Raw genomic sequence first — 24,412 nt, 5'->3', positions numbered from 1 at the left:
TCAGAAAGGCTGAGGGGTGCCCGGCTCACCCCACTAATAAGTGGGGCAGTCAGACCAGAGCCCTAGGGACCCACCCTGCAGGCCAGGCTCCCAGCCCCGCCCCCCCCCCAGCCCCCACCCACTTCCAGGACTCTCCTGGGGCTCGAATCTGCCTCCACAACAAGGTGCATAACAAAAAGTCACTCACATGGTTAATTATAGGCAGGCGCAGTTGACAATTACAGGCATGATTAGCACTTGCTAATTTTGAGGGTGCCAGCAGCTAATGACATTCATAATTAGGCAACTGCTGTGGGCCTGGGACAGGCAGTCACAGCTCCTTGTAATCAGACCCCCGGGGCCAGGACCTGGGGGATGGGGGGACAGTCTGCTTAAGGTCACCCCCTCCCAGCTCCACGGCAGAGGGCTGGCTAGAGCCTGTTGTGGCGCACGGGCTTAGTTGCTCCGCGGCATGTGGAATCTTCCCGGACCAGGACTTGAACCCGTGTCCCCTGCACTGGCAGGCAGATTCTTAACCACTGCGCCACCAGGGAAGCCCTCCCCTGCCTCTTGTTTCTAGAGAAGCTGAAGTCTCCCAGGCCTCCCAGAGTCACAAAGGAGCGGCTCAAGAAGCTAATGATTAGAACCAAGAGTCACAGACTCAGGGGCTGACGCACATTCCTGAGCCATTTTACTGATACTGTAACTGCCACCAGAAGGCAAAGGCTGGCTGCACGATGACCAGAGCACAGCCACGACATAAGCTCCTCCATCTTGAGCAGAACTGAGTCTGTGGCGCTTGAGACAACTGAGTCTTGTCTCACGGTTCCAAGAACTGGCCTCAAGAGAATGCGATTAAACATTATCGCTCATATTAACCTATATCTTTGTGTAGCTCGTTCTACCCGTATATGTAAGCAGGCAACTAAAACTGTCAGCAAAGAGGTGCTACAGACCCATGTCGACACCCTCCACTCTGAGAATACAGCACCTGTGTCTGCAGGAAGAAGTTACAGAAGACAGGCCTTCACCCCTAATCCCATAGAAATGGAATGCTGTTCCAAGTGGGGATCTGTAAGCAGCTCTTTGCAAGAGGTCCCTCTGTCTTGTCACTAACCTTAAACCAGCCGCCCCCATGCTCTACTCGTCTCTGGCGCAAGCACACCTTTAAAATCTTTTGATCACACAATACCTTGCTTAACATGTTGCTTCCCTCCGTAGATCAAAGAAGTAGACATGAAGAATAAGTAACTAACAGACGACCAGCTCTCTTCCCCAACTTCCCCTTCAGTAATCTCACGAACAAACTGTGTGAACGAGACGGCATCTGAAAAAAGATCGCAAGGAGTCGACCACCCTGCACACAGTGGGGAATGGCGGCGACTCTGACCCCAGTCTCCATGATTAACTGACATTACTTCCTCTTTTCCCTTAAAAAACTTCCACGGCTGAGCAGAATCTTGGGAGTTGGTTTAGGGGGACCCTGACTACGACTTCTCCCCCAGATTGTTGGTTTTCTGATTAAAAGCACCGTTTTCCATTTCTACCAACACTTGCCTCTCCAGCGTGGATCTCCAAACAGCGAGCAGCTGGACCTGAGTTCAGTAACATTTTTACCAAAGGAAAAAAAAATAAACTTCCACCCTGAGCCCGATTTTAACTGATCATCTCAGGCTGGGCACTGCCTCACAAGAGCCAGGAGCACTCTCGGCTCTCCTGGGCACGCCTCCGCGTCCTCTGGGCAGCGGAAGTGAGGGAGGGCTCGGTCATCACGACTCTGCCGTGCCGGACGCCCCAACACAGCGTCTCACGGCGAGACGCATGGGAACTGGGGACTCCCACTCCACGGAGGACGGCGGCGGCCCACTTCGGGGCCAGTTTGACCTAGTCACTGTTTGCCAGGAACGTGCCGGCACCACCATGTTAAGTGATCCCACCGCTCCCCGAGCCCAAGGGGCATAAGCACGAGCCCCGCGCCCACGCGCAGACCAAAGCCCGCCTCCTGCCCCAGCAGGCCCCTCCCCGAGGGCGGGGGCGCTGCCAGCTCACCGGGACCTGCCCCCACGGCACCCAGGGCCAGGCCTCTCCTGCACAGCCCCACAGCACCTCAGACCAAGGCGGGTGGGGCAGTGCAGGAGCACAAGCGGGGTCTCCCCTGACCCTGCAAACTGCAGCTTTAAGCAGCCTCCTCGGAGAGGGAAGGGCCTTGTCCGGTCCCTGGGTGCGTGGGTGGGAGCAGGGTCAGCCCCCTTCGTCAGCGGGACCGAGGCCCGGAGGCTCCCAGAGGGGGCCTGTCCCGAATGCCTGAAGACCACCCCACGCTCCCCGACACCTGCTGCCCCAGCCAGCGGCCTCCGCCCCGAGGCCTGGGTGGCAGTAACCTCGTCCTGACTCAGGCGCTCAGGGGTTGTATCAGATTCGGGGCACTCTGCAGGCTGCGGGCCTCGTGAGCACTGCCTCATCTGGACAGCATTAGGCCTCAGAAAACAAGGACCCTCAAGGATGACACTGGAAAGCACAAGGCCCAGGACAGCCGCTGAAGAGCCAAAGGAGTGGGGTGTGACCAGACTGAGCCTGAGAGACCACTCTCCGCCCTCCCTCCCAACCCACGTGCCCCATCACGTCCCGCAAATGCCCACCAATCCCGTCCCCAACCCACCCCCCACGCTCACGCTCACTCAGACTCAGGTGCACACACGCAAGCGTGCCACACACACACACGCACACATGCACACACACGGCTGTCCTGACTCACACTTAGTTGAAGGGTGCTGACCGTGGTGCTGAACTCCAGCTGCCGGGCCCTGCTCCGGTGTGGCCTCAGGACATGCCCACAGGAACTTTTGCCTGTTTAGGAAAAATCACCTGCTTGGAAATTTACCTCAAAGGCAAGAACGGGGACAGAGAGGGGTGAGGTCTGGCCCCCCTGAGCCCCTGCCACAGGGACATCGCTTCTCCAGGCCCTGCCCTGCTGGGCCGGGCAGTGGGAAGGGCGCCCGGGCAGCCGGGGCTCCACGTGAGCAGCAACCCCCCTGCAAAGCCCGGGAGACCCTCGTGGCCCTGAACCCTCAGACTTCTCCATGGGGAAGGCTCCCCCCGCCCGCCCTGCGGTCCTCTCTGTCCCTCCTCCTTGTCTGATTCCTTAAACAACTTCATTATTTACGTTCACGTGTTTTACCCCAAGTTCTTCCTCTGGCCTGTCTATACATCATAACAGGCAGCGACCTCCCTGGATGTCCCCACTGTGTTCCCAGCGTCCAGGGTGGCCTGGCCAGGAGGAGCTCACGTCCCAGCTGTCAAGACATGCTAACCAGGGCTTCCCTGGTGGCGCAGTGGTTGAGAATCCGACTGCCAGCGCAGGGGACACGGGTTCGAGCCCTGGTCCGGGAAGATCCCACATGTCGCAGAGCAACTAAGCCCGTGCACCACAGCTACTAAGCCTGCGCTCTAGAGCCCGCGAGCCACAACCACTGAAGCCCAAGCACCTAGAGCCCATACTCTGCAACAAGAGGAGCCACCGCAGTGAGAGGCCCACTCGCCGCAACTGGGGAGAGCCCACTCACAACAGCAAAGACCCAACAGAGCCAAAAATAAATTTATAAAAAAAAAAAAAAAAAAAAGACACGCTAACCAGGTCCCCGGCCTTCCTGGGGCAGCAGTGAGTGTGTAGCCAGAGCCTGGCCAGAGTCAAGACCCGGCTTTGAGTCCAGCTCTGCTCCTCCTGGAGCTCCTGACCTTGGACAAGTCCCCTAAAGGTCTCCAGGCCAACGCCACCTGCCCGGTGGGTGGCTGGGAAGATGAACTGAGATGAGCGGAAGTCCGAGTGCCCAGGAGCACAGCGGCATGGCCCAGGGGTGTGCAGGCACCCAGGGGGCCCACAGTGCATGGGCAGCCCCCCAGGGACGTGCGCTGTGGTCAGCAAGCGTGCAGTGTGCGCGCACAGGGTGTGGGTGTGTGTTTGTTCACAGGATGCACACCATCCCCATTCACCATACACCCAGGCAGCTGGTGGGCACTTCACTCCCGGTCCCATTGGCTGAGACCTCTGCCCACCGCTGAACACTGAGGAAAGACTCGGGGTGACTTAGGGAGGGGGGCAAAGAAACTTCCAGAAGCATGCTGGCCCGAGTGGCCAGGCAGGCGGTGGGGGGGGAGAGCACTCTGCACCTGGAGCCAGGAGTGGGTCTGTGCTTGCACCCTGGCCTTTTCCTTCCTTTTAAACTTCTGGAACGGCTGCCACGGAAACCCAGAGGCCGGCGGTCAGGAGCAGCTGGGGAGTAGGCAGCAGTCGGGCGCCGGTCAGCCGGGCCCGCTGGGAGGGCCGGGTGGGGCCAGTCACCCACCTCCCTCCCCAGCTCGCCATCACCAGAAAGGAAACCCGGGGGGCCTGCCCGGCGGTCCAGGGGTTAAGACTTCGCCTTCCAGTACCGGGGGCGGATTCGATCCCTGCTCGGGAGCTAAGATCGCACAGGCCTCACGGCCAAACGACCAAAACGTCAAACAGAAGCAATATTGTAACAAATTCAATAAAGACTTTAAAAAAAAAAAAAGGTCCACATCCAAAAAAAAAAAAAACCTTAAAAAAAAAGAAAACCTGGGTTCAGGGCCTCTCTTGGAAAGCTGCAGGGTTTGCCTCTGGGCTGGCAGTCAGGGCTACGGATGTGGAGGAATCCGTGCGAGGATGCTGGACGTGAAGGGCCAGTGACCACGCCTGGAGGAATCTGACGGGTCTTTGCGCCCGCACGGGCACGTGCCCTCTGCAGGATGGCGGGCGCCAACCCCTGCCCCCCCACCTCATCCTCCGTTAGCAGGATGGGGTGACCCCGGGCGGCTGGTCAGCTACAAGTGGTGGACAGAGATGGACCAGGCCATTTCAGGGCCTGAGGATGCTCATCTCTGGGCATGTGTCTGCTTTTTCCCTGCTCAGCTCAGGCCAGCCTAGGACTCTCCACAATGCAACCCAGGCGGCCCGTGGGAAGAACCTTTGTGGGGTTCCGGGGCCTTTCTTTTATATCTTCTGTCTGGCGGTGTGGGTGATGAAATAAAAATTCATATTTTAAGGCAAGCGAAAAAAACTTCTACATTTTCTTCTCTGCCCTTTGGCCTCCTCCCTCCCCTCCGGGGTGCATTGTGCACTAACCAGAGCCCCCCAACAGCAGAAATACCTGCGCAGCCATAAAGATCAATTTTTCTTCTTCTGGTACCAGCCATGTAATTCCCTAAAAGATAACATTCCTTTCTTAGTCCTGTAAGGGGCCTCAGTGACCCACCACTCATCCTGCACGTGCAGACGTCTTTGGTGGACTTTACGGACAAGGCCACTTAAAGATAATGACGGGTACAGAACAGACTAATCAGACGACCGGGGAGATACTGGGCTGCACCTAATGCAAGTTCTCAGCTTAAATACTCACTTATGACCTTGTTAACGTTACTAGCTATATTACCTGTACTCTACCTGTTTTACCCGATCATTGGTTCTTGCGTTACCAAACGTGTGACTGAACCTCTGAAAAAATTAATGACTAGGGGACTTGAAACCACTGACCAAATATACAGTTGTAGAAGATCAATGACTGTAATGGTGTAGCTCTAGATGTGGGACAAAGCGACAAGAGGGGACTGTTTCCTGGACCGTGACAGATGGTGAGACAGGTGGCCAGAGGCCTGGGCTACTGTTAACGGGGCCTAGTCCAGGAACAGCCCATCGAGTGGCCCATCCATGAAATCCTCACCTGACCAGGGAATGAGCATTCCTAGCGCCATGGGACAAATTGGTCATGAAATGCCTCCCAAACCTGGGCAGCAATTAAGACCGAAAGGGAGGGGATTGTACATAAAGACCGCTGCCCACCATCCAGTTCTACAAGAATCAAGTCAGCCACTGGAGTCGCTGACCTACAGCCCATCCTGAAAGCAATTCAGAGCGGAGATCAAGACAAGACACTCTGAGCACTGGGAAACCGGCAGAACGGGCCCTCAGGTAGTTTACTTTTAGGAGAAAATTTTATGAGCCCCCTTTCTTGCCTCTTCCCATACTTAGAAAAGCACTAAAACCATTAGCTAAGAGATCTGTTCCTGGAGAACAGCAGTGACCTTCTACCAAACCGTGTGCTTGGGTGCATGTACACCATCGTCAAAATCACATATACGTGTGCTGACCTCCCTCCTCACCTCTTCCCAACAGTCCTCAGAGCCCTCTGAGAGGCTGTCTGTCTCCTGGCTTACAACCCTCAGACTGGCACCAATAAAAGTGTCCATTCCTTTCTTAGACGGACTACTGATTAGCCTTTTCATCCACACAGCTGCTCGCCCATGCTTCTTAATAACATTTCGGTAGCTTCGCTGGAGCCTTCTGGATGCACGGACTCGTCCCCCACTCCCGCCAGGCCTGGGGGGCCAGGTGCACAGCTGCCCCGCGGGGGCAATCAGCTTAGTAACAGAGCCTCTGGTCTCTAAACCTGGGGGCGCCAGCCAGGTTTTCGCCCCTCCTCCCGGGAGGTGAACGGCGGCGCAAGGCGTCTCAACGCCAAGGACCTGAGAAGCGCGCGCCCCCGGCGACCCTCCGCTGGTGCCCCCAACCGCCTGCGTCCCAGCCCCGCGGGCTCAAGCGCCCCGCCCCCGCCGTGGGTCACATGCGCCTCCCCCCACGCTGCCCCGCCCCCACCCCACCTGCCCTCCACCCCATGCGCCCCGCCCCCGAGACCCGGTGGGGCGTCCTGATCCCGCGGCCCCACACCGCCACCTGGCGGCCCGGCCTGGGACGCGCGGAAGCGGTCCCCGCATGGTCCCCAGGACGCACCGGGCTCCGCAGGGTGGTGGCCTCGGGCGAGCCCGTTCTCCCTCCGGCCTGCTTCCTCGCCCCGCTGGTCCTGGCCTCTGGCACAGCCCCGTCGCTGCACTGGAAGGGGTCCTAGACAGCACCCCACAGACCCCATGCCCGCTGGTGAATTAGCATCTCTGGTCCCTCTGCCCAGGGGGCTGCAGTTAACCCCACTTCAGAGCTGAGGAAACTGAGGTCCAGAGGGTGAAAATGCTGTCTGCATCCAGAGGAAGGGGTGTGAGCCCCGACTCCGCGCTGGGGGAGCAGGGGGCCCTGGGCCAGCCCTGCCAGGAACACAGCAAGTGCAGATGCAGTGGGGCAAGGCCTGGAGACGCCACCCCTTCTTCTGGTGCCCAGATGAGGAGCCTCAGTCTGAGGATGTCACCCCCCCCCCAACCTACTCCGAATGTCTCCCTTCTTCCAGAAATCGCTGACATGCCCTCACCCTGAGTTTGCAGAGGCCCCCTCCCAGGGGACGGCCCCTCCCCTCCGCTCTGGTGCGGGTCCTTGGCCCAGCCAGGCTTGGGGGCTACACCTGGCTTCCTCACTGAGTCTGCCCTGGGAGGGGAGGGGAGGGACCGTGAGGGTGGGAGTACTCGGACAGGTTCTTTCCAGGGTGTAGTCTGCAATGCTGGGGGGTCTTCGGTCCTTCCCCAAACTCCTGGGAGCCAGTTCTCAGGGCTGGGCTGGATGTGCAGGCCTGGTTGAATTGACAAGTGAAATTTTTGTCACCACCCTGCCCCAACACGTCCAAAAAAGGCTCAGTGCTGGCCTTCAGGCACGGCTGGATCCAAGTGCTCCAAGAACACCACTCTTTGGTGTTCTGTATTGGCCTCACTTTCAGCCAAGCTCTCGAGAAGCAGCAGTCTAGGTGGCCCTAGGTAGAAAAGCTGACCACCTACCAGCCCCCAAACGTGTACAGCTCCTTTCTGTGGAGTGCCCGCATCCCTCCCCTCCCCTCCCGCACCCAGTTACCCCACTCCTTGCACCCTCTCTCTTCCTTAGCATGCCCCACCCTGCCACCACTGCTGCGGCCACCACCACCGCCTGTCCCCCAGGGGTATAAATATGCTCCAGCATCTCCCCTCCCCACACAGCCTCTCCCAAGGTTACATACGGCCTGCTCCCCACGCCCATCCCCTCTCCCCACTCGCTCCCCACTCAGCACAATCCCGACTGCAGGCCCCGCTGGCTTCGTTGGGCAGCTGCTCACCCCTCTCTGGCACTCCTTGTCCCCAGCCTGACAGGTAACCTCGTCCTGGCCCCGAACCCTTCACGTGGCACCCCAGGGACTTTGCAGCCACACACACTTTGCCACATGCCCCCTGCCCTGGATGTCACTTCCAGACGCTGTGGGACTCTCCCTGACCTTCTTCCCTCTGCCGCCGGCTCCGCACCCCAGCCCAATCACCAGCCTCCATTCACCGGAACTGCGAGTCCCCCACCCCTCATCCGTCCAGCGCCAGGACGTGTCCACCTCCCTCCCAGCCACTGCCACCTACACCTTCCTCCTGGCCACATCCCATCCAAGCCAGGCCACCCCCTAGAAACACAGCTTCATCTTTTATCCACATTCACTTATTTCTGCGCCTTTACTGAGATACTGCGGATGCACGGTAGACTGCCCGTATTTCCAGCATGCAATCTGAAAAGTTCCAACACTTGCACGCACCTCCACAATCAAGATCACAAACATCCCAGGACCCCAAAGATTCTTTGCTCCCTTTGTAGGACTCCCCCCAGGCCACCTCAACGCTCTACATAAAGGGAACCCCACAGGGCCCTCTGGCCAGGCTGCGTTCCCTCATCACCACCCCCATCACCCCGAGACTCATCGTGGCACCGAGCGGCCCCTCCCTGTAGGAACAGGCCAACATATCCCTTCACCTGTAGAGGGACAGTTAGGGTTTCTCCAGTTTTTAGCCGTTTGAGATAAAGCTGCTATGAAAACTCGTGTACAATCTTTGCACGGACAGCTCTTCCATTTCTCTTGGGTGAGAGCCCAGGAGTGCCTGGCAGGGTGTGGGAGTGGACGTGGTCATAGCACACATCTCACTTCTGAAGAAAGTGCCCAGGGCCGTGCATCCTGAAGCCCCGCAGCTCCCGGGTCCTCACCCTCCCGGCACTTGGCACGGCCAGTCTTTTCCTGATGGTGTGTTGCTGGCATCTCACTGTGCTGCTCATTTCCAAACAAGCAGACAAAGTGTGCTTGCCTTTCTCCCCAGCTGCACCAGCAGGAGAAGCCCCGTACCCCGCAACACACACACACACATCTCTGCCCAGGCTGCGGCCTCCGCTACGCCCTGCCGCCCGGTGGGCTCCTGGCCACCTCTTCCAGCCGAAGTCCGACCCCCTCTGCGACGACGCCTGGCCCTCTCACTGGCACTTGCTGAACAAATACATTTTAGAAAAGAAATACATCTGTGCAGGCCTGTTCTCCTCAAAAACATAGAGATTCTGGCAGTTAGGACTTAAAGCCTGATGAAACCGCCTCAATAAGCAGCTAAATTTGTTTGTAAGTAGGAATGTGACTTGTCTCCCTTGCGAGTCTCTGAAGGAAACAGGACACATCCCCTTGGGCTGGTCTTTCCTGGGCCAGGTGACCCAGGTGAAGCTAGAACGATCCGGAGGACAGAGAGGCTGCCAGCGTGTCGCTGTGGAAGGGGAGCTCAGAAAGGCTGCTTATGGACTGGGGCTCAGAGCATATCTCCACCGTGAGAGCATGCACTGGTTGAGCACTCGCTGTATGCAAGGCATGAAGGCTACGCAGGACTCAAAGGGGTCCCCAAAGCTGCTCAGATCGACAGAACATGAGACCAGAACAGCTGCCGTGTGGCCTCGGCTACCGGGACAGGCAGGGCTGAGGGATGCTGGGTGGACTGTTTTTCCTTTTAGATAAAGTTTTTTCATTTTTTTTTAACGCTTTATTTGTTCAGCTGTAGTAAGTCATTTTAAGACCTGTATTCTCAGAGATGTTTTTTTTCCTTTTCTTTCTTTTCTTTCTTTCTTTCCCTCTCTCTCTCTCTCCCTCTCCCTCTCTCTCCCTCTCTCTCCCTCTCCCCCTCTCCCTCTCTCTCCCTCTCTCTTTCGGTTACGTTGGGTCTTCGTTGCTGCGCGCGGGCTTCCTCTAGTTGTGGTGAGCGGGGGCTGCTCTTCGTTGTGGTGTGCAGGCTTCTCATTGCGGTGGCTTCTCTTGTTGCGGAGCACGGGCTCTAGGCACGTGCGCTTCAGTAGTTGTGGCTCGCGGGCTCTAGAGCGCAGGCTCAGTAGTTGTGGCGCACGGGCTCAGCTGCTCTGCGGCAGGTGGCATCTTCCCCGACCAGGGCTCGAACCCGTGTCCCCTGCACTGGCAGGCGGATTCTTAACCACTACGCCACCAGGGAAGTCCTCTTTTAGATAAAGTTTACACTTGGAGACCACAGTGTGACAGAAGGGAAAACAAGTGAACTGTGGATAATCACAAGATTTGCCTTGATAACAGCATTCCCAGAAGATCACAAGCTGTCGCCTACTTAGCACACCTATCCCGAGACACTTGCATACCTTCCCGCGTGGCACCAGGTCATCTGCCCAGGTGGAGCTGAGGCCCCACCCAGGGGGTCCGACGCTCAGCTCTGGAGTCTTTCCCCCACGGTCTCCTGAGGTACACTTTACACATGCTAAAACACACAGATCCTACCTGTCAGCCTAACCTTTCACGTTTTCACACCCATGTGACCACTGCGCCGGATCCCAACGGCGCTTCCATCAGCCCAGAGGGCCCGGGGCCCCTCCAGCCGGGGGAACGCGCTCGGACGCCCGTCACAGCCGGGAGTTCTGCCCGTTCTCGAGCTACAGGCAAACGAACAGGGTCGGGCGAGTGGGGATGTGCGCGTCGGGCCTCTCCCCGTGTAATCCTCAGGAGACTCGTGTGTACGTTACCGACCACGTCATCAGTGCGTTCCTCTTACTCCCGGGTAGTGTTTCACTGCATAAATACCCTCTGGTTGCCCGCACTCACCTTCCGATGGACACGTGGGCCGTCCCCATTTTCCTCCATCAACGAGCAGGGCCTCCGTGAGCATCCTCGCAAGGTCTCTCGGGAGGACAAGGCACTCATTTCCCTGAGTCGACACAGAAGGGTGGAACTGCGGGGTCACGCAGGTTTACGTTACCATGGTTTCCCGAGTGGTTCCGCCACGTTACATACTGACAGCCTGTGTGAAGTTCCACCCACACACAACACCGTCACCCTTTATCGTCTGAGCCAGCGTGGGCGAGTGGTGGAATCTCACCATGGTTTTGTGTTTCTCCGATGACCCGTAACCATGAGCACCTTTTCATTTGCCTGTTGGCTCACGGGCAGACCTTCCATAAAGCACCTGTTCAAAGGTCTCGCACGTTCTTTACCGAGTTGTCTTCTGACTGCTGAGCTGTGGAATTCTTTGTATATTCTGGACACAAGTCCTTTGCCGGGCATATACTTCGCAAATATTTTCTGGAAGTCTCTGGCTTGCCCTCTCACTGTCACAAGAGCATCTTTTGATGAGAGGAAGTTTGTAACTTTAAAGTCCAATTTTCCAATGTTTTCTCTGTGGTTTGTACCTTCTATGCCCTTAGAAATCCCTGCCCACTCCCACGTCATGACGATCTCCGATGTTTTCTCCCAGAAGCTTTGCGGTTTTAGCCCCCGTTTTCAGGCCTGTGATCCATCTCGAAGTGATGCCTGTGGAGTGAGGGCTCACGTCCCCGCCCCCAACAGGGCATCCGGTCACACCAGCGAAAACCTAGTGACCGTAACGTATGGATCCCTTTCCGGACTCTCTGTTTTGTTCACGGATCCTGTCTGTCTTTACGCCAATACCATGCCGTCCTGATTATTGTAGCTCTACAGCAAGTCATGAAATCTAGGGGTGGAAATACTTCAATTTTCTTCTAGATTGTCTTGGCTATTCTAAGTCCTCTGCAGATTCATGTGAGTTTCTGGAATCAGACTGTCAGTTTCTATGAAAATTGCTGGGATTCTGACTGGGACAGCATTGAATCAGTTGGGACAGAACCGCTATCTTCACAATACTGGGTCCCCTCCGTCGGTACAACGAAATTTCTCCCTTTAGGTCTCCTTTCATCTCTCTAAGTTCAGTGTAAAGATCTTAGACATCTTTAATTGTATGTATTTCCAGGTATCCCAATGTTTCTGGTGGTGGTGTTAATGCTATTTTTCTCACTTTCTAGCTTTTTGCTGCTGGCGTATGGGATTACGGTTGATTCTGGATACTGACCTTGCACTCCGAAATCTTACAAAACGCACAAGCACCGCAACCGTTTCAGCGCCGTGTGCGTGGATTCTTTCGGGATTTCTGTGCACTCGACTGTGTCGCCTCAGGGTCCTGACCTCGCCTTCTTTCTCTCCGAACTTCACGTCTCATTTCTCTCTCTCGCCTTTCTGCCCGACTGGGACTGCAGTTCCCTGGGGAATGGACGTGGTGAGAGCTGATGCTCTTGTCGTGGCCCTGGCCCATCCCCACAGCACTCTACCCCGAGCCCACGGAGGTACACGAGTCGGACTTCGGACAACTGGTAAGGTGTTGTGCTGAAGCGCTGAGCAGCACCCGGCGCCCACAGGTGGGAGAAACAATGGACAGATGTGCGCCTCGAGGCTGCAGGCCACGCTTCTGCCAGGGATCATCCCCGGCGAGCGTCAGTCTGTGCCTCGGTGAGGCCCCCGGCAGAACGACTGGGCCAGGAGGACGTGCAGAGGAGCCGGAACTAAAGCTATCGCACCTGCAGAGACCCAAGCGCTGCTGCCCTTTACTGACTGACCTAGTTTATTTCAGGCCACGAACTTAGTGAAAACAAAGTACCAGTCGTGGTAGGAAGTCCGAGCATGACCTAATTAATCAACCGCTTTGGGCGTTTTCATGCAGGGGGAAGACTGGAAGTTGTGCCCCTGGTACTCCCTGCTCAGGCTCTGAAAATTCAGATTTAGTTTCTTTCATCATCCAAAATCACAGGCGTTACGGGTTGAACTGCAATCCCCCCTCCCCCCCACCAAAAAAAGATCACGCCGGGGTTGTGTGGCGGTCCTAACCCTCCAGGACCTCAGAACGTGACCTTATTTGGACACAGGGTCTTCACAGAGGTCATCAAGTTCAAATGAGGTCACTAGGACGGGCCCTCATCCAAACGACTGGTATCCTGTGAAAAGGAGAAACTCAGACACAAAGACAGATGCACACACGGAGAAAACGCCAGGGAAAGGTGAAGGGGCGACGCTTCCACGCCCCAAGGAACATCCAAGATGCCCGCGACCACCAGAAGCCAGGGGGGCCAGGGCACACCCTCCACCACCGCACTCGGAACCAACACGGCCCACACACCTGGGTCTCGACTTCAGCCTCCAGAACGGAGACGACCAAAACCTGTGGTCTCAGCCGCCCGGTCCGTGGTGCTCTGTCACAGCGGCCCCAGGCGACTGACGCAACAGGTACCAGAATGAGACCGTAACTCGTAAATAAGCCCACGGATCGTGGGAGATCCAGCAAACTCGTCAAAATTAACGTGAAAGCTAGATGCCGAATCCCATCACACCAACGACAGGGTCTGTGGCTCTCGAGAGGCCGAGTGCTGGCGGGGACTCAGGCGGCTAAGCCTCTGACGGGGGCCCCTCGGGAGCCATGGTTCATCCAGGCCAACCTGTCAGGCTCCCCGCCAGATGGGGCGGGGCCTCCGGAGACGCCGCCCTCCCCGTCCAGGGGGGGGGTCCACATCAGGGCTGGGGCCGGCCCCCACCCCCAGATCTCCCCCGCCCCTCGCCTTACCTTCCCTCTACCAGGGGTGCCCCTGTGCCTCTGCACAGACGGGAGCCCGGCGTCCACGCTGCGCAAGTCCCATCTGTGTCCGACGTGGGGAGCCCCAGGCTGAGGGCGAGGCCTGAGCTCGGCTTCCGGGCCCTCGGACGCGACCCACCGGGTCCTACTCTGGAGCACGCAGGTCCTGTCCTTGGAGGTGAGGCTATTTCTACCAGATTCGCTGGGTTTTAGACACTGATTCTAACAAGTAGCTCATAAATACACACCTCAGCGGAACCAGAGCTGAATCTCTGGCAGCAGAATCTACAACTGGAAAACTGGGAAAAATAGGCAAAACAAATACAGATAAATTTGTTTTTAATAAAGGAGTTAATTTTCTTTCAATCCTATATAAAACAATAGCAATTAAAAACTTCATTTTTGAAAGTAAAATATTTACATATGAACAAGTAACTGTGCAAAATTTACATGAAAAAATGGAAAGACAGGGATTTCCTAAAAGACAAAATAAAAGGTGTAACAGTTTTCAGGCGTTGATAAAAAATACTGATCAGCATTCAGTTCACACGCGCGAATAAAGTCTAACGTGAGAATTCACACGGAGAAAGCCGAAGTATTTACAGTCATAAAAGTACTATCAATAGACAATTTAATACAATAACCTCTGAAAATATAAAGAACCAATTAGTATATTTGTAATAAAAAAATAGGTACAAAGAAGGGGCTTTTGCTCTGGACGTCTGTAAAGCGAGTCCACAGCTTGCATACAGCCTCTTAGCAAAATAATTATAGCTACATAGCCGTCCTCACGTTGTGTGCCAAAGGTTATGTACAATTACTGACAAAATACACCAACCAGTTTTCAACACTTGATTCACACTGAGAAACAGTCTTCTGATGATTCTTCTCAACTCTGATTTTATTTCATCTAGGTTTTTTCACTTTTAGCTAAAAAACAGTGCAAGTAAAATAGATTTATGCTGAAAAGGTTTTCATTTCTTTTAACTTTACAGCTTTACAAACGATAGCAAATAAAATGCATTTGTACAGATGCTGACCACACATTCAGAAGGAGCCGCGTCGCCGGGCCCCCGCGAAGCAGAAAGGGATGAGCCCCGAGGCGCAGGCGGACGGTGAGCTGCCTGCTCCTTGAGGATCCTGAATGGAGGGCCGGGGGAGGGAGGGAGATAAATAGTCTAAAAAAATCAGTTTGCTTTGCCAACTGACTAATACAAAAATAAAATAAAAGAAATGAGGTCATCGGCTGTAGACACACACCTCCGCAGTAAGTTGGGTTGAACTAAACCAAATGCACAAACGATGTAGAAACCGCTATGAGGTGACAGAGGGCAGCTACTTATTTGCTAAACGATTCCATCAGTTTTTATATATGGCTTGTTTGGCAAGAAGGCCACTCGATCAAAGATGAGTTAAGATTTAATTGTCCTTTAAGAGTACCCGCGGGCCTCTTGTTCTCTGTTACAGAAACGTGTTTTCCTTCATACTGAAGAGTTGACTTAGAAACAGGAATATAAAACTGTTCCATTGTAAAGAGGTGGCTGTTTTTTAAACAATATCCCATTTGCTTGTTACAAAAAGGCGTAATCTGCAAATATAGAAAAAGTCCCCAGGCGTCTCCGTCTAAGAGGCCGCGTCCGTGCTACTTAAGGAATGCTTTGTAGAGCAACAGTGAATGGCTTGTCTCACGTTCATTTTCTAAACAAAATATGAGGTCCCTGAGGTTGACCCGCGTGATCCTTTGTCGCGTGAACTGTCTGGGGGTTCCGACGCCGGAACTGCCTGGGACCGCTGAGCCTGGGCCCGAGCCCTGGTGACGAGAAAGGAGAAGACAGCCGAGTTAGTGGTGCGCAGAGGTGGGCAGGGCCCTCGGCGCTGGAAGGAGGGGGCAGGGCCAGGTGCCGCCCCAGGACCAACTCACGTTTCCCTACAGGTGTCCCAAGAAACCCTGGTTCTGGAGGAAGCCAGGCCTGGGACCGGCTCCTTCCCGCAGGCCTACTGCTGGAGCTGAAGTGCTTTACGAGTCCCTAACGGGGAGGGGGGAGAGCAGGGGGCAGGCCGACCCTCCAGGACTGCTGCTCTCAGGCACGCGCTCGAGAACACTAACCCCGAGACTCCCCCCAGAGCTCAGACTCCGGCCCCTGGGGCACGAGGAAGGAAAAGGTGGCGGCTCCTGCCCCAAGGGGACGGCAGAACAGCTCCGGGGCTTGTGGCCGGCGTCCCCGACCTCCAGGCGTCCAGGGACTCAGGTGTGCTGACGCTGTGCCCGCGGCGGCCTTGTCATCCCTGCTTCGCCGACAAAGGCACACTTCCCGAGGCCGCAAGGTCTAGACTCCTGGGCTGGGCGGGCTGGTGGTGCTCGGCTGGCTGGCTGTGCCGAGGGCTCCACAGTCACCACGTCGTCCATGGCCTGGAGGGGGCCCCCTGCTTCCCCGGGCTGACGGCGGCGCTTCGGCCGGCCTGCACCGCTCGGCGCCCAGCCTGCTCGGCCCGCGGGGGATCCGGGCGACGGCTGGGGCTCTGACGCCTGCCTGCTTGGCACAGGCGGGGTTCCGGGCGCTCTCCTGCCGCGTCGCCGCCCCTCAGCAGCAGCGTCCCGTGGTTTCAGCACGTCCCCACCTCCAACCGACACTCGTGGGCATGAACCACACAACTCCCAACTGCACAGCTCTCGGTTTTCCACTCGGAATGAACGCTGAGTGTCTGTGTTCTGACGGTTAACGTCGCTCGTGTCTATTTCAAGCGCAAACCTTACAACGGTGTTTTTCCAGCGTTTTCTCGAAGTTTAAGGTGGGAGCAATGAGCCCTGTGATGCTGGAGGAGGCGGCAGCACAGCAAGCAGCCAGCAGGTGGCAGGTGCGGCTGGTCCCTCCTGGGCACTCAGGGCACTCAGGGCACACACGCCCTTCTTCCACGGTTCACCGCATGTTCTTCATGCCCCCTTCAGACACCCTTAACCACCGGCGTCCCTCCTCCAGACCAGTCCTCTGGTGACTACTTTTCCGTGTTTGAAACATCTATTTAGGTTTTCTTGGCAGTTTCCCCTGAGTCTCCATAACGGCCCTAAAGGAGCATTTTGTGAACAAGACAAACAGCGCCCCTGAAAAGGTGGTGATGAAAGCACACAGTTTAGAGGAGCCAGGAGGAAAACGGGGTTCCGTCTCCGCAGCCGGAGAGCTGGCCTGTGCCGGGGGCCCTGCGGGTGTGAAGCCTCTGCACCACGGCGGGGCCTGCAGGCCGAGCGAGCCGAGGCCAGTGCCCGGCCAGACGGCTGGGGCGGGGCCGACAGGCGGGTGGGAGCTCCTCCCCGGCTCCGGCTCCGCCTCCGGGACAGACAGGGCGGCGCCAGACCTTGGGGCTCTCAGAGAGCAAAGCGCTCCCTCAACCACGGGCCCGGTGTCTTCTGTGACACTCGCTACAACTCTGGGCCACGTCTGATGTTCTTACTTTCAAAACAGTTCAACGGCCAAAACCAGTTGGGACAGGGGTGAGGGCTCCCTTCAGGCACAGCATTTAAAGCTGAAACTCAAGAAATCCCTGCAAGTAATATTTTAATGAGATCTTTTTTAGAAGTCAGAGGTGCTTCCAAACAATCCGGACAGGCAAGCGTTAGCAGAGCCCACAGCCAGGGCTCCGGGGCCGGGACCACACCGGCCCCACTCCGCACGTCTCAGGCTCCGAAGGTCACAACGCTGCCACGCGTCACTGTTCTACGGACTTGAATAAGAAGGCCTATGTGCTCAAAGGCATCCTACTTGACAACTCAAATGACTTCTGATTTCATGGGGTGAGTGCCGTCCTTTGATCGTACTGCCCTGGGGTGTCCTGGCCAGAGAAGGCGGTCACAGGAACCCAGCGCCCAGCCTGCAGGCGCGAGGCCCGGACCGGCCCAGAGCCCCGTGCGGGAAGCCTGGGGAAGCGGCCCTCGGGCACGGCAGCCGAGCGACCAGCAGTGACCTCAGATGACAGAAAACTGCGGGGCAGGTGCCGGCGTCCACCTTCAACAACATTCACACTCCAGCAAAGAGGCTGATTCGGTGTGTTTTGTTTTGTATTTGCAGGCACTGGGGTTGAAACAAAGCAACTGTGGACACACGGTTTACATTCTCCCGGAGGCCAGCTTCCTCCCTGAAAGTGCTGTGTGACCATTCATCACGTCCGGTCACAGGACTGTCGAGAGGATTCACGAAAGGAGGCTGGTATCTCCTTTGAAGGCCACCTTTCCACTGTCAAAAACACCACAACCAACCCGACAGGCAACAAACACGCAAGGTAAAAACCAAATGGAAGCAATCACCTCCGTCCCAACCCCACCTGGCTCGCGGGGTCACTTCGCTGGGGCCCCCAGGGCCGTGCACAACCAGCGGTGGCAGCCGGGGCAGCTTCAGACCTGCCGTGGCCGCTCGCCCAGTCGGCGCAGAGCACCAGCCCCTCGGGGACTGTCTGGGGGGACTCGCACCACGGGGGCCTCGTGGCCACTCCCCCCAGAGCCCCCTCGACCACAGTGAGAGGTCTGTGCTCACGAGAGGGCACCTCTAACCCACGTGATGCCCCTGCGTCCCAGACGGCGGGTGACGAGGTCGCAGCGCCAACAGCAAGGCCCCCGCCGCCCGCTCTGCTCCTCTTCGGGCCAGCACGGTCCCCACACGCGTCCTTGAGACGGAGCCCACGCCCAGCACACGCAGCTGGAGGGCGCCGTGAAAAGCAGCAGCGATGGGGCCCCTCGGGCACTCGGCTCAGAACAAGGGCCACTCGCAGGAGGCTGAAGACAAGCTCACCCCGGTACCTCCCATCGTCTCCCCAAGAACCGTCCAGAACAGGGAGGGAAACACAGACCTATCCGGGGCACGGCATCCGCACAACATGAGGACGGGGCCCGGTCCCCACGCGGACCGATGCTCCTGGGCGGGGCCCACAGTGCCTCCACGAGGCCAAGCACCAGAGACAGAGCGGGCCTGGGGGGCCTAAGGGCACACAGCTTCTGGGATAAGTCCTTTGAAACTGGGCAGCGGCGGCGGGCAAAGAAGTAAGGGGGGGAATGCAGGGTCCGGCAGGCACAGGGCCTCGTCACCAGAGGACACTCAGCCCTCCTCTCCCTCGGACAGACACCTGAGAAGCCACCGGGCTCTGGAGAGCTGTCAGGAGAGGGCACCATCGGACAGCGAATCTTGTAAACACCCAAACCATGAAAATGCACAAGAGGAAGATAAGCAGGTCCACAAAGAACCACTGCAAAAAGTCAGAAAATTAAACTCCACACGTATCAGAGACAAACTCCGTCTGAAAAAACAAGAAAACTGTAAGACAACGCTTTCAACAAAAAAAGTATACTTAAACATTTGAGGATATGATAATCACCTTGAGTCAAAAACTCAAAACTTAGGGGGAAAATGGATTGAAAACCAGAAAGAAATGAGAGTTGATTTGACACAAGAAAGAAATGAGAAAAAAGGACAAAACTATCTCAGAAATTAATATAAACTGTAAGGTGCTCAAGGGAGAAAAGACTCGAATAAAAATGTAGTAAGAGGCAAAGAAGAAAGGCAGAGAAACAAGAGAATAAAAATGAGACAAAGAAAAAAAATTAAAGGGCCAGGAAAAAAACAGGGGAAAAGGAAGACAAGCAAAGGAGGACATGTACTCAGTCATCAGAGCCCCCGGAGAAGGAAGACAAATGTGCGGGCAGAGGTTAATACTCAAACTATAATCCAAGGAAACTTTCAAGAAACAGAAAAAAAACAAACCTACACACTGAAAGGGCATGTGGGCACCTGGGAAAATTAACCCATAAAAATCAACTTCGACAAAGCCTCATAAAACTGTCAGCTTTCCAAGATAAAGAAAAGGCCTCCAGGTAAAAAGAGAAAATAAACCATCAAGACGAGAGAATTAACCTGGCATCCGGCTTTCCCAAACCAACACAGAAAGCAATGGAACAGCACTGAAAAATCACTGAAAGCAAGAGTGAACCAACATTTTTATATCCAGCCTAACTGTCCTCCACACATCAAGGCCACAGAAAAACCGTTTCAACTTGCAAGACATCAGGGGACTCTGCACCTGAGCTTCGCGAAGGCTCAGCCGCAGGCAGGGGTCGTCCCAACAAGGGAAGAGCGGGGAAACCTCAGAAAAACGCAGAAATAAGCATTTATAATATATAAACACGCAGCTGGTGCTACAGCAGAGGTGAGGAAGAGGCTGAGAAACGTCAAGTGCTGTGACAAGGTAGAAATGATGTAACCAAGCACGAAAGGGAACGGGAAGGGGACACCACAGGCTCTGGATGCGGTGTGGCCACCGGGGAGCCGAGGAGAACGCTGCCGCAAGCCGAACAGGAAACGCACGTGAAAACCTGGGGCTGAGGACGCCCAGAAACGCTCACATAAAAAAGCAACCACCAGAGCACAGTTACAAACCTTCCTAAACACAAACAAAAATCTTAATTAAGGAGCAAAGACTACACATCTCACCAAAAAACACAGCAACTGTAAAATATACACATCATCATAAAATACTGTGACTGAGTCAGAACCCACTTTGTCCGCTACATCAATACAGATGACGGGCTTAACCCACCCGTGACAGGAAAATGCTGTTCGACTGGACTCAGAAAACAAGACCCCGCCGTGTGCTCTACACAAGAGACATACCTAAAGGAAGAGCTACAAATCAAGCAGAATGGAGGTTTTCCAGGCTGATGCAAACAGGAGAGCAGGGGTAATGGCCCTGACTGAGGACAAAGGAGACATCAAGCCCACTGGGCAAAGGCAGACACTTTTCAATGGTAAAAATCACAACTCACGGTGAACATGTAACACTTACAGATATTTATGTACCAAATAACACGGCAACTCCCATACAAAGCAAAAACTGCAGGAGATGCAAGGAGATAAAGACAGAAACACAAGGACTTCCCTGGTGGCTCAGTGGTTAAGAATCTGCCTGCCAACGCAGGGGACACGGGTTCAAGCCCTGGCCTGGGAAGATCCCACATGCTGCGGAGCAACTAAGCCTGTGCGCCACAACTACTGAGCCTGTGCTCTAGAGCCCGCGAGCCACAACTGCTGAGCCCACGCGCCACAACTACTGAAGCCTGCATGCCCAGAGCCCTTGCTCCACAACAAGAGAAGCCACTGCAGAGGAGCCCACGCACCGCAATGAAGAGTAGCCCCTGCTCGCCACAACTAGAGAAAGCCCGCGTGCAGCAACAAAGACCCAACACAGCCTAAAATAAGTAATAAATAAATGAATTTATTAAAAAAAAAAAAGACAAAAACACACTAACAACGGAAGGCTCTAGGACACCACATCCAGCACAAAACACATCACGTGGACAAAAATAAGCAAAGACACAGTGGGCATAATCGGTAAGGTGCACCCCATATAAACCCAGCAAGTCCTACGCCCTGCCTAAGAATACGCCTTGTTCTCAAGCACCCACAGCACATTCACCGAAGTTGAGCACCCCCGCTGCCCAACAGATCAGCAAAATTACAAACTGTGGCAACACACGCCGGGAGGCTGTGGGGAGACAGGCCCTCTCCTTCACCACCGGCGGGTGCGAACTGGCACGACCCTCCAGAGGGGAGCTTGGCAATTCCTAACGGAACTACCGACCCACTTACCTTCGCCCCACAACACACACCCCCAAGAATACAGCACCATCCGTGCACAAAGGAGGGGGTCGCCCAAGGCACGTGGGTGCGGAGAAGCACCCCGCTTGCTGTGAAGAACGGGGCGCACCGCCACGACACGGCCCGGAGTGCGCTCCAGAGTACGCGAAGCGAAAACGGCCCACTGCACAAGGCGCCGGCACTATGCTCCCGCGAGAGAGAGGCGGAAATCGCAAAACACACGCTTGCGTCTGAGGGGGAGGAGACGGCACTGCTGGGGGCACAGTCTTTTGTACAGCTCTGGCTCTGAGAACCCCCAAATAAACAACTAACCGCGAGCGGGGGTCGGGGGGGCCGCACCGGAGGACAGACAGCAGCAGGAGAGCCCAGCTGTGCCACCGGAGGGACGCGGCCTGCTGAGGGGCAGCGGGAAAGGGCTCATCCAGGTAACTCCGCGGCGCTGAGGATGCGGAACTCGGGGTTGCTGCAGGGCTACACACGGAAAGAACTGGGCAGACACATGCTACTCTGAATAGTCAGCCACTTCCTTCTCACAGGGCTTAGCAGTTCTGGATCTCCTTTTTATCTGCAAAGTAGGGCGGGACAAAGAGCAAACCCACCGGGACGATGAGAGTCAGGCCTCCCACGTGGGACGCGGGACGGCTCGGAGGGCCTGTCACGTCAGGTTGGACCCACCGCCTTCAGTACAGACATGGAAAACACAGGTGGGGTGGCGCACGTATCCCCAGCTGTACCCCCGTGGGGGCTGGAGCAAGACACCCAGGGGCCCGAGCACACCGGTGCCCAGACCTGGTCCCTGCACACGCGTCCCAACGAAAAAGAACCGCGGCTCTGCGGAGAAACGGTCGATTCCACTGTTAGGGCAGGAAAAATATAAGGTAAGCCTGGAACATTTGTGACGTGAGAGAGTAAGAACCCTTCAGAAGGTGACAGGTCACGTCAACAGGACAGAGGAGCCCAACTGAAGGGCTCGCGAGGACCAAGCAGGGCTGGCAGAACTCCAACAGCAAACGGGGCACAGAGGAGGAGGAGAGCCTGTCGGCCTGCGGGCACTGCACACGGGGCGCAGCCGTGCCGATGAGAACAGGAGGGCACGGTCCCTCAGCATTTCCCACAAGACACTTTCATCACAAAGGGACACAGATTTTCCAGCGGAGATGCTGCGACCCCCCTAGAACCAAGTGTTCAAAGTGATCACCCGCAGCGGGACACACAGATGTCACGTACCTCCTGATACGACGCACTGAGGACACGGTATCACTGGTGCGACATTCTAGCCAAATTACATAACCTGGGTTTCATCAAGAGGAAACGTAGATGAGCCCAAATTAAGAGACCTTCCACCAAATAACCGACACACACTCTTCAAAGTGTCAAGATCAGGAAAGACAGGGAAAGACAGAGGACCCATCGTAGACCAGAGGAGGCTACAGAGACATGATGACCAAATGCCAGGAGGGGTACTGGATGGGATCCTACATCTTCAGTGGAGAATGGTAACAATCAAATACAGAGAAAACATCTGCAAAAGACATAACTGGTTAAAAAAAAAAAAAAAACAACTCATCCAAACTACACAAAGAACTCTGAAAACTCAATAACAAGAAAACAAACAACCCAATTTTTAAAATGGATCAACGACCTTAAAAGACCCCTCACCAAAGAAGAAGCACATGAAGAGATGCTCCAGGTCATGCATCAGGGAAATGCAAATTAAAGCAACGAGACACCACTACACACCTGTTAGGACGGCCAAAGCCCAGAACACCGACAACACCAAACGCTGGTGAGGAGGCGGAGCCACAGGAACTCCCATCCGTAACTGACGGGAACGCAAAGGGGAGCAGCTACTTTGGAAGACAGCCTGGCAATTTTTTACAAAACTAAACATACTCTCACCATACGAACCAGCAATTGTGCTCCTTGGTATTTACCCAAAGGAGCTGAAAACTCACATCCACACAAAAGCCTGCACATGAGTATTTATAGCAGTTTTATTCACAGTGGCCAAAACTTGGAAGTAACCAAGATGTCCTTCAGCAGGTGATGGATAAATAAACTGTGGGGCATCCAGACAGTGGAATATTATTCAGCCTTGAAAAGAGAGAAATGAGGTACCAAGCCACGAGAGGACACGGAGGAACCTTAAATGCATTTAACTAAGCGAAAGAAGCCAGTCTGAAAAGGCTACAGACTATATGATTCCAACTCTACGACACTCTGGAAAAGACAAAACTACGGAGACAGTAAAAAGATCAGGGGTTGCCAGGGGCCGCGGGGAGGGAGGGATGAACAGATGAAGCACAGAGGACGTTTAGGGCAGTGAAACTACTCCGTATGATAGTGTAAAGGTGGATACAGGCCATCATACATCTGTCCAGACCCACAGAATGTGCAACACCAAGAGGGAACCCGGATGTAAACCGCGGACTCTGGTGGTGATGAAGTGTCCGTGCAGGTTCATCGACTGTAACAAGCGCAGCATCCGGTGGGGGGCGTGGATGACGCGGGAGGCTGTGCAGGTACGAGGGGAGGCGGTGGCGGGGGGGGGCGTATGGGAACTCTCTGCACTTTCCACTCAATTTGGCCGTGAACCTAAAACTGCTCTAAAATATAGAGTTTCTTAATAAAGACCAAATCAAATGAGGTCTTTAGTCAGTAGTACCACACCAATAACGCACCTCAGGGCGAGCTGAGTGAGGGATATACAGAAACTCCCTTCACTCTTCTCGTAACTTTGCTGCAAGTCTAAAATTAGTTCACGATAAAGTTTTTTGTGTTTTTTTTAAAGACACACCCTAAAGAAATAACCCTAAACTAAAGAAAGAAAAAGAGAAATTAAGCCTTAGCTCTGATGAAGAAAGGCATATGAAGGACTTTTTAAATTCCAGATTTCGTATTAACTGTCACACATATAACTCACAAGTATCCCTGAAGACCAAAATCAGGCACAACCAGCAACGTACAAAGCCACGCCGCAGGACCTCTGGTGACGTGCATCCCTCCCACCGTCTCCTCAAGGTGCCCCCTTCACCCCACACTCCTCCCCACGCCCACGCCCTCCCCATCAGTCTGGAAATACGCGCTCTTTTTCTCTTCTTTAGAAAACGCCTAAGGCAGAAGTTAATCAACATGTCTTTCCCACGAGCCCTCCCCTCCCAGCACAG

General features: G+C 55.2%; 1 protein-coding gene across 2 annotated transcripts in view; it reads right to left on the bottom strand.

Annotated features, from left to right (window-relative positions):
* Window positions 1-9,814: 9,814 nt before the first annotated feature.
* TAF4 (TATA-box binding protein associated factor 4) overlaps window positions 9,815-24,412 on the bottom strand; it is a 74,841-nt gene continuing 60,243 nt past the window's right edge. Inside the window, exons 15-16 of one of the 2 annotated variants that reach the window (XR_014254479.1) lie at window positions 13,603-15,421; window positions 9,815-13,256 (exon numbers count right to left, since the gene is read on the bottom strand). Coding sequence is in view for 1 of the 2 variants with exons in the window: in XM_082428291.1 (XP_082284417.1) it covers window positions 15,254-15,421 (168 nt within the window). In the remaining variant the exon portion in view is untranslated. Of the gene's footprint in view, window positions 13,257-13,602; window positions 15,422-24,412 lie in introns of those variants that run through there. The other variant, XM_082428291.1, reaches the window with a different exon arrangement.

The sequence above is a fragment of the Balaenoptera physalus genome, assembly GCF_965194825.1.
Source record: "Balaenoptera physalus genome assembly, chromosome: 16".
Lineage (NCBI taxonomy): Eukaryota > Metazoa > Chordata > Mammalia > Artiodactyla > Balaenopteridae > Balaenoptera > Balaenoptera physalus.
Note: the sequence above shows the minus strand (reverse complement) of the source record. Positions and strands in the feature narration are given on the sequence as shown.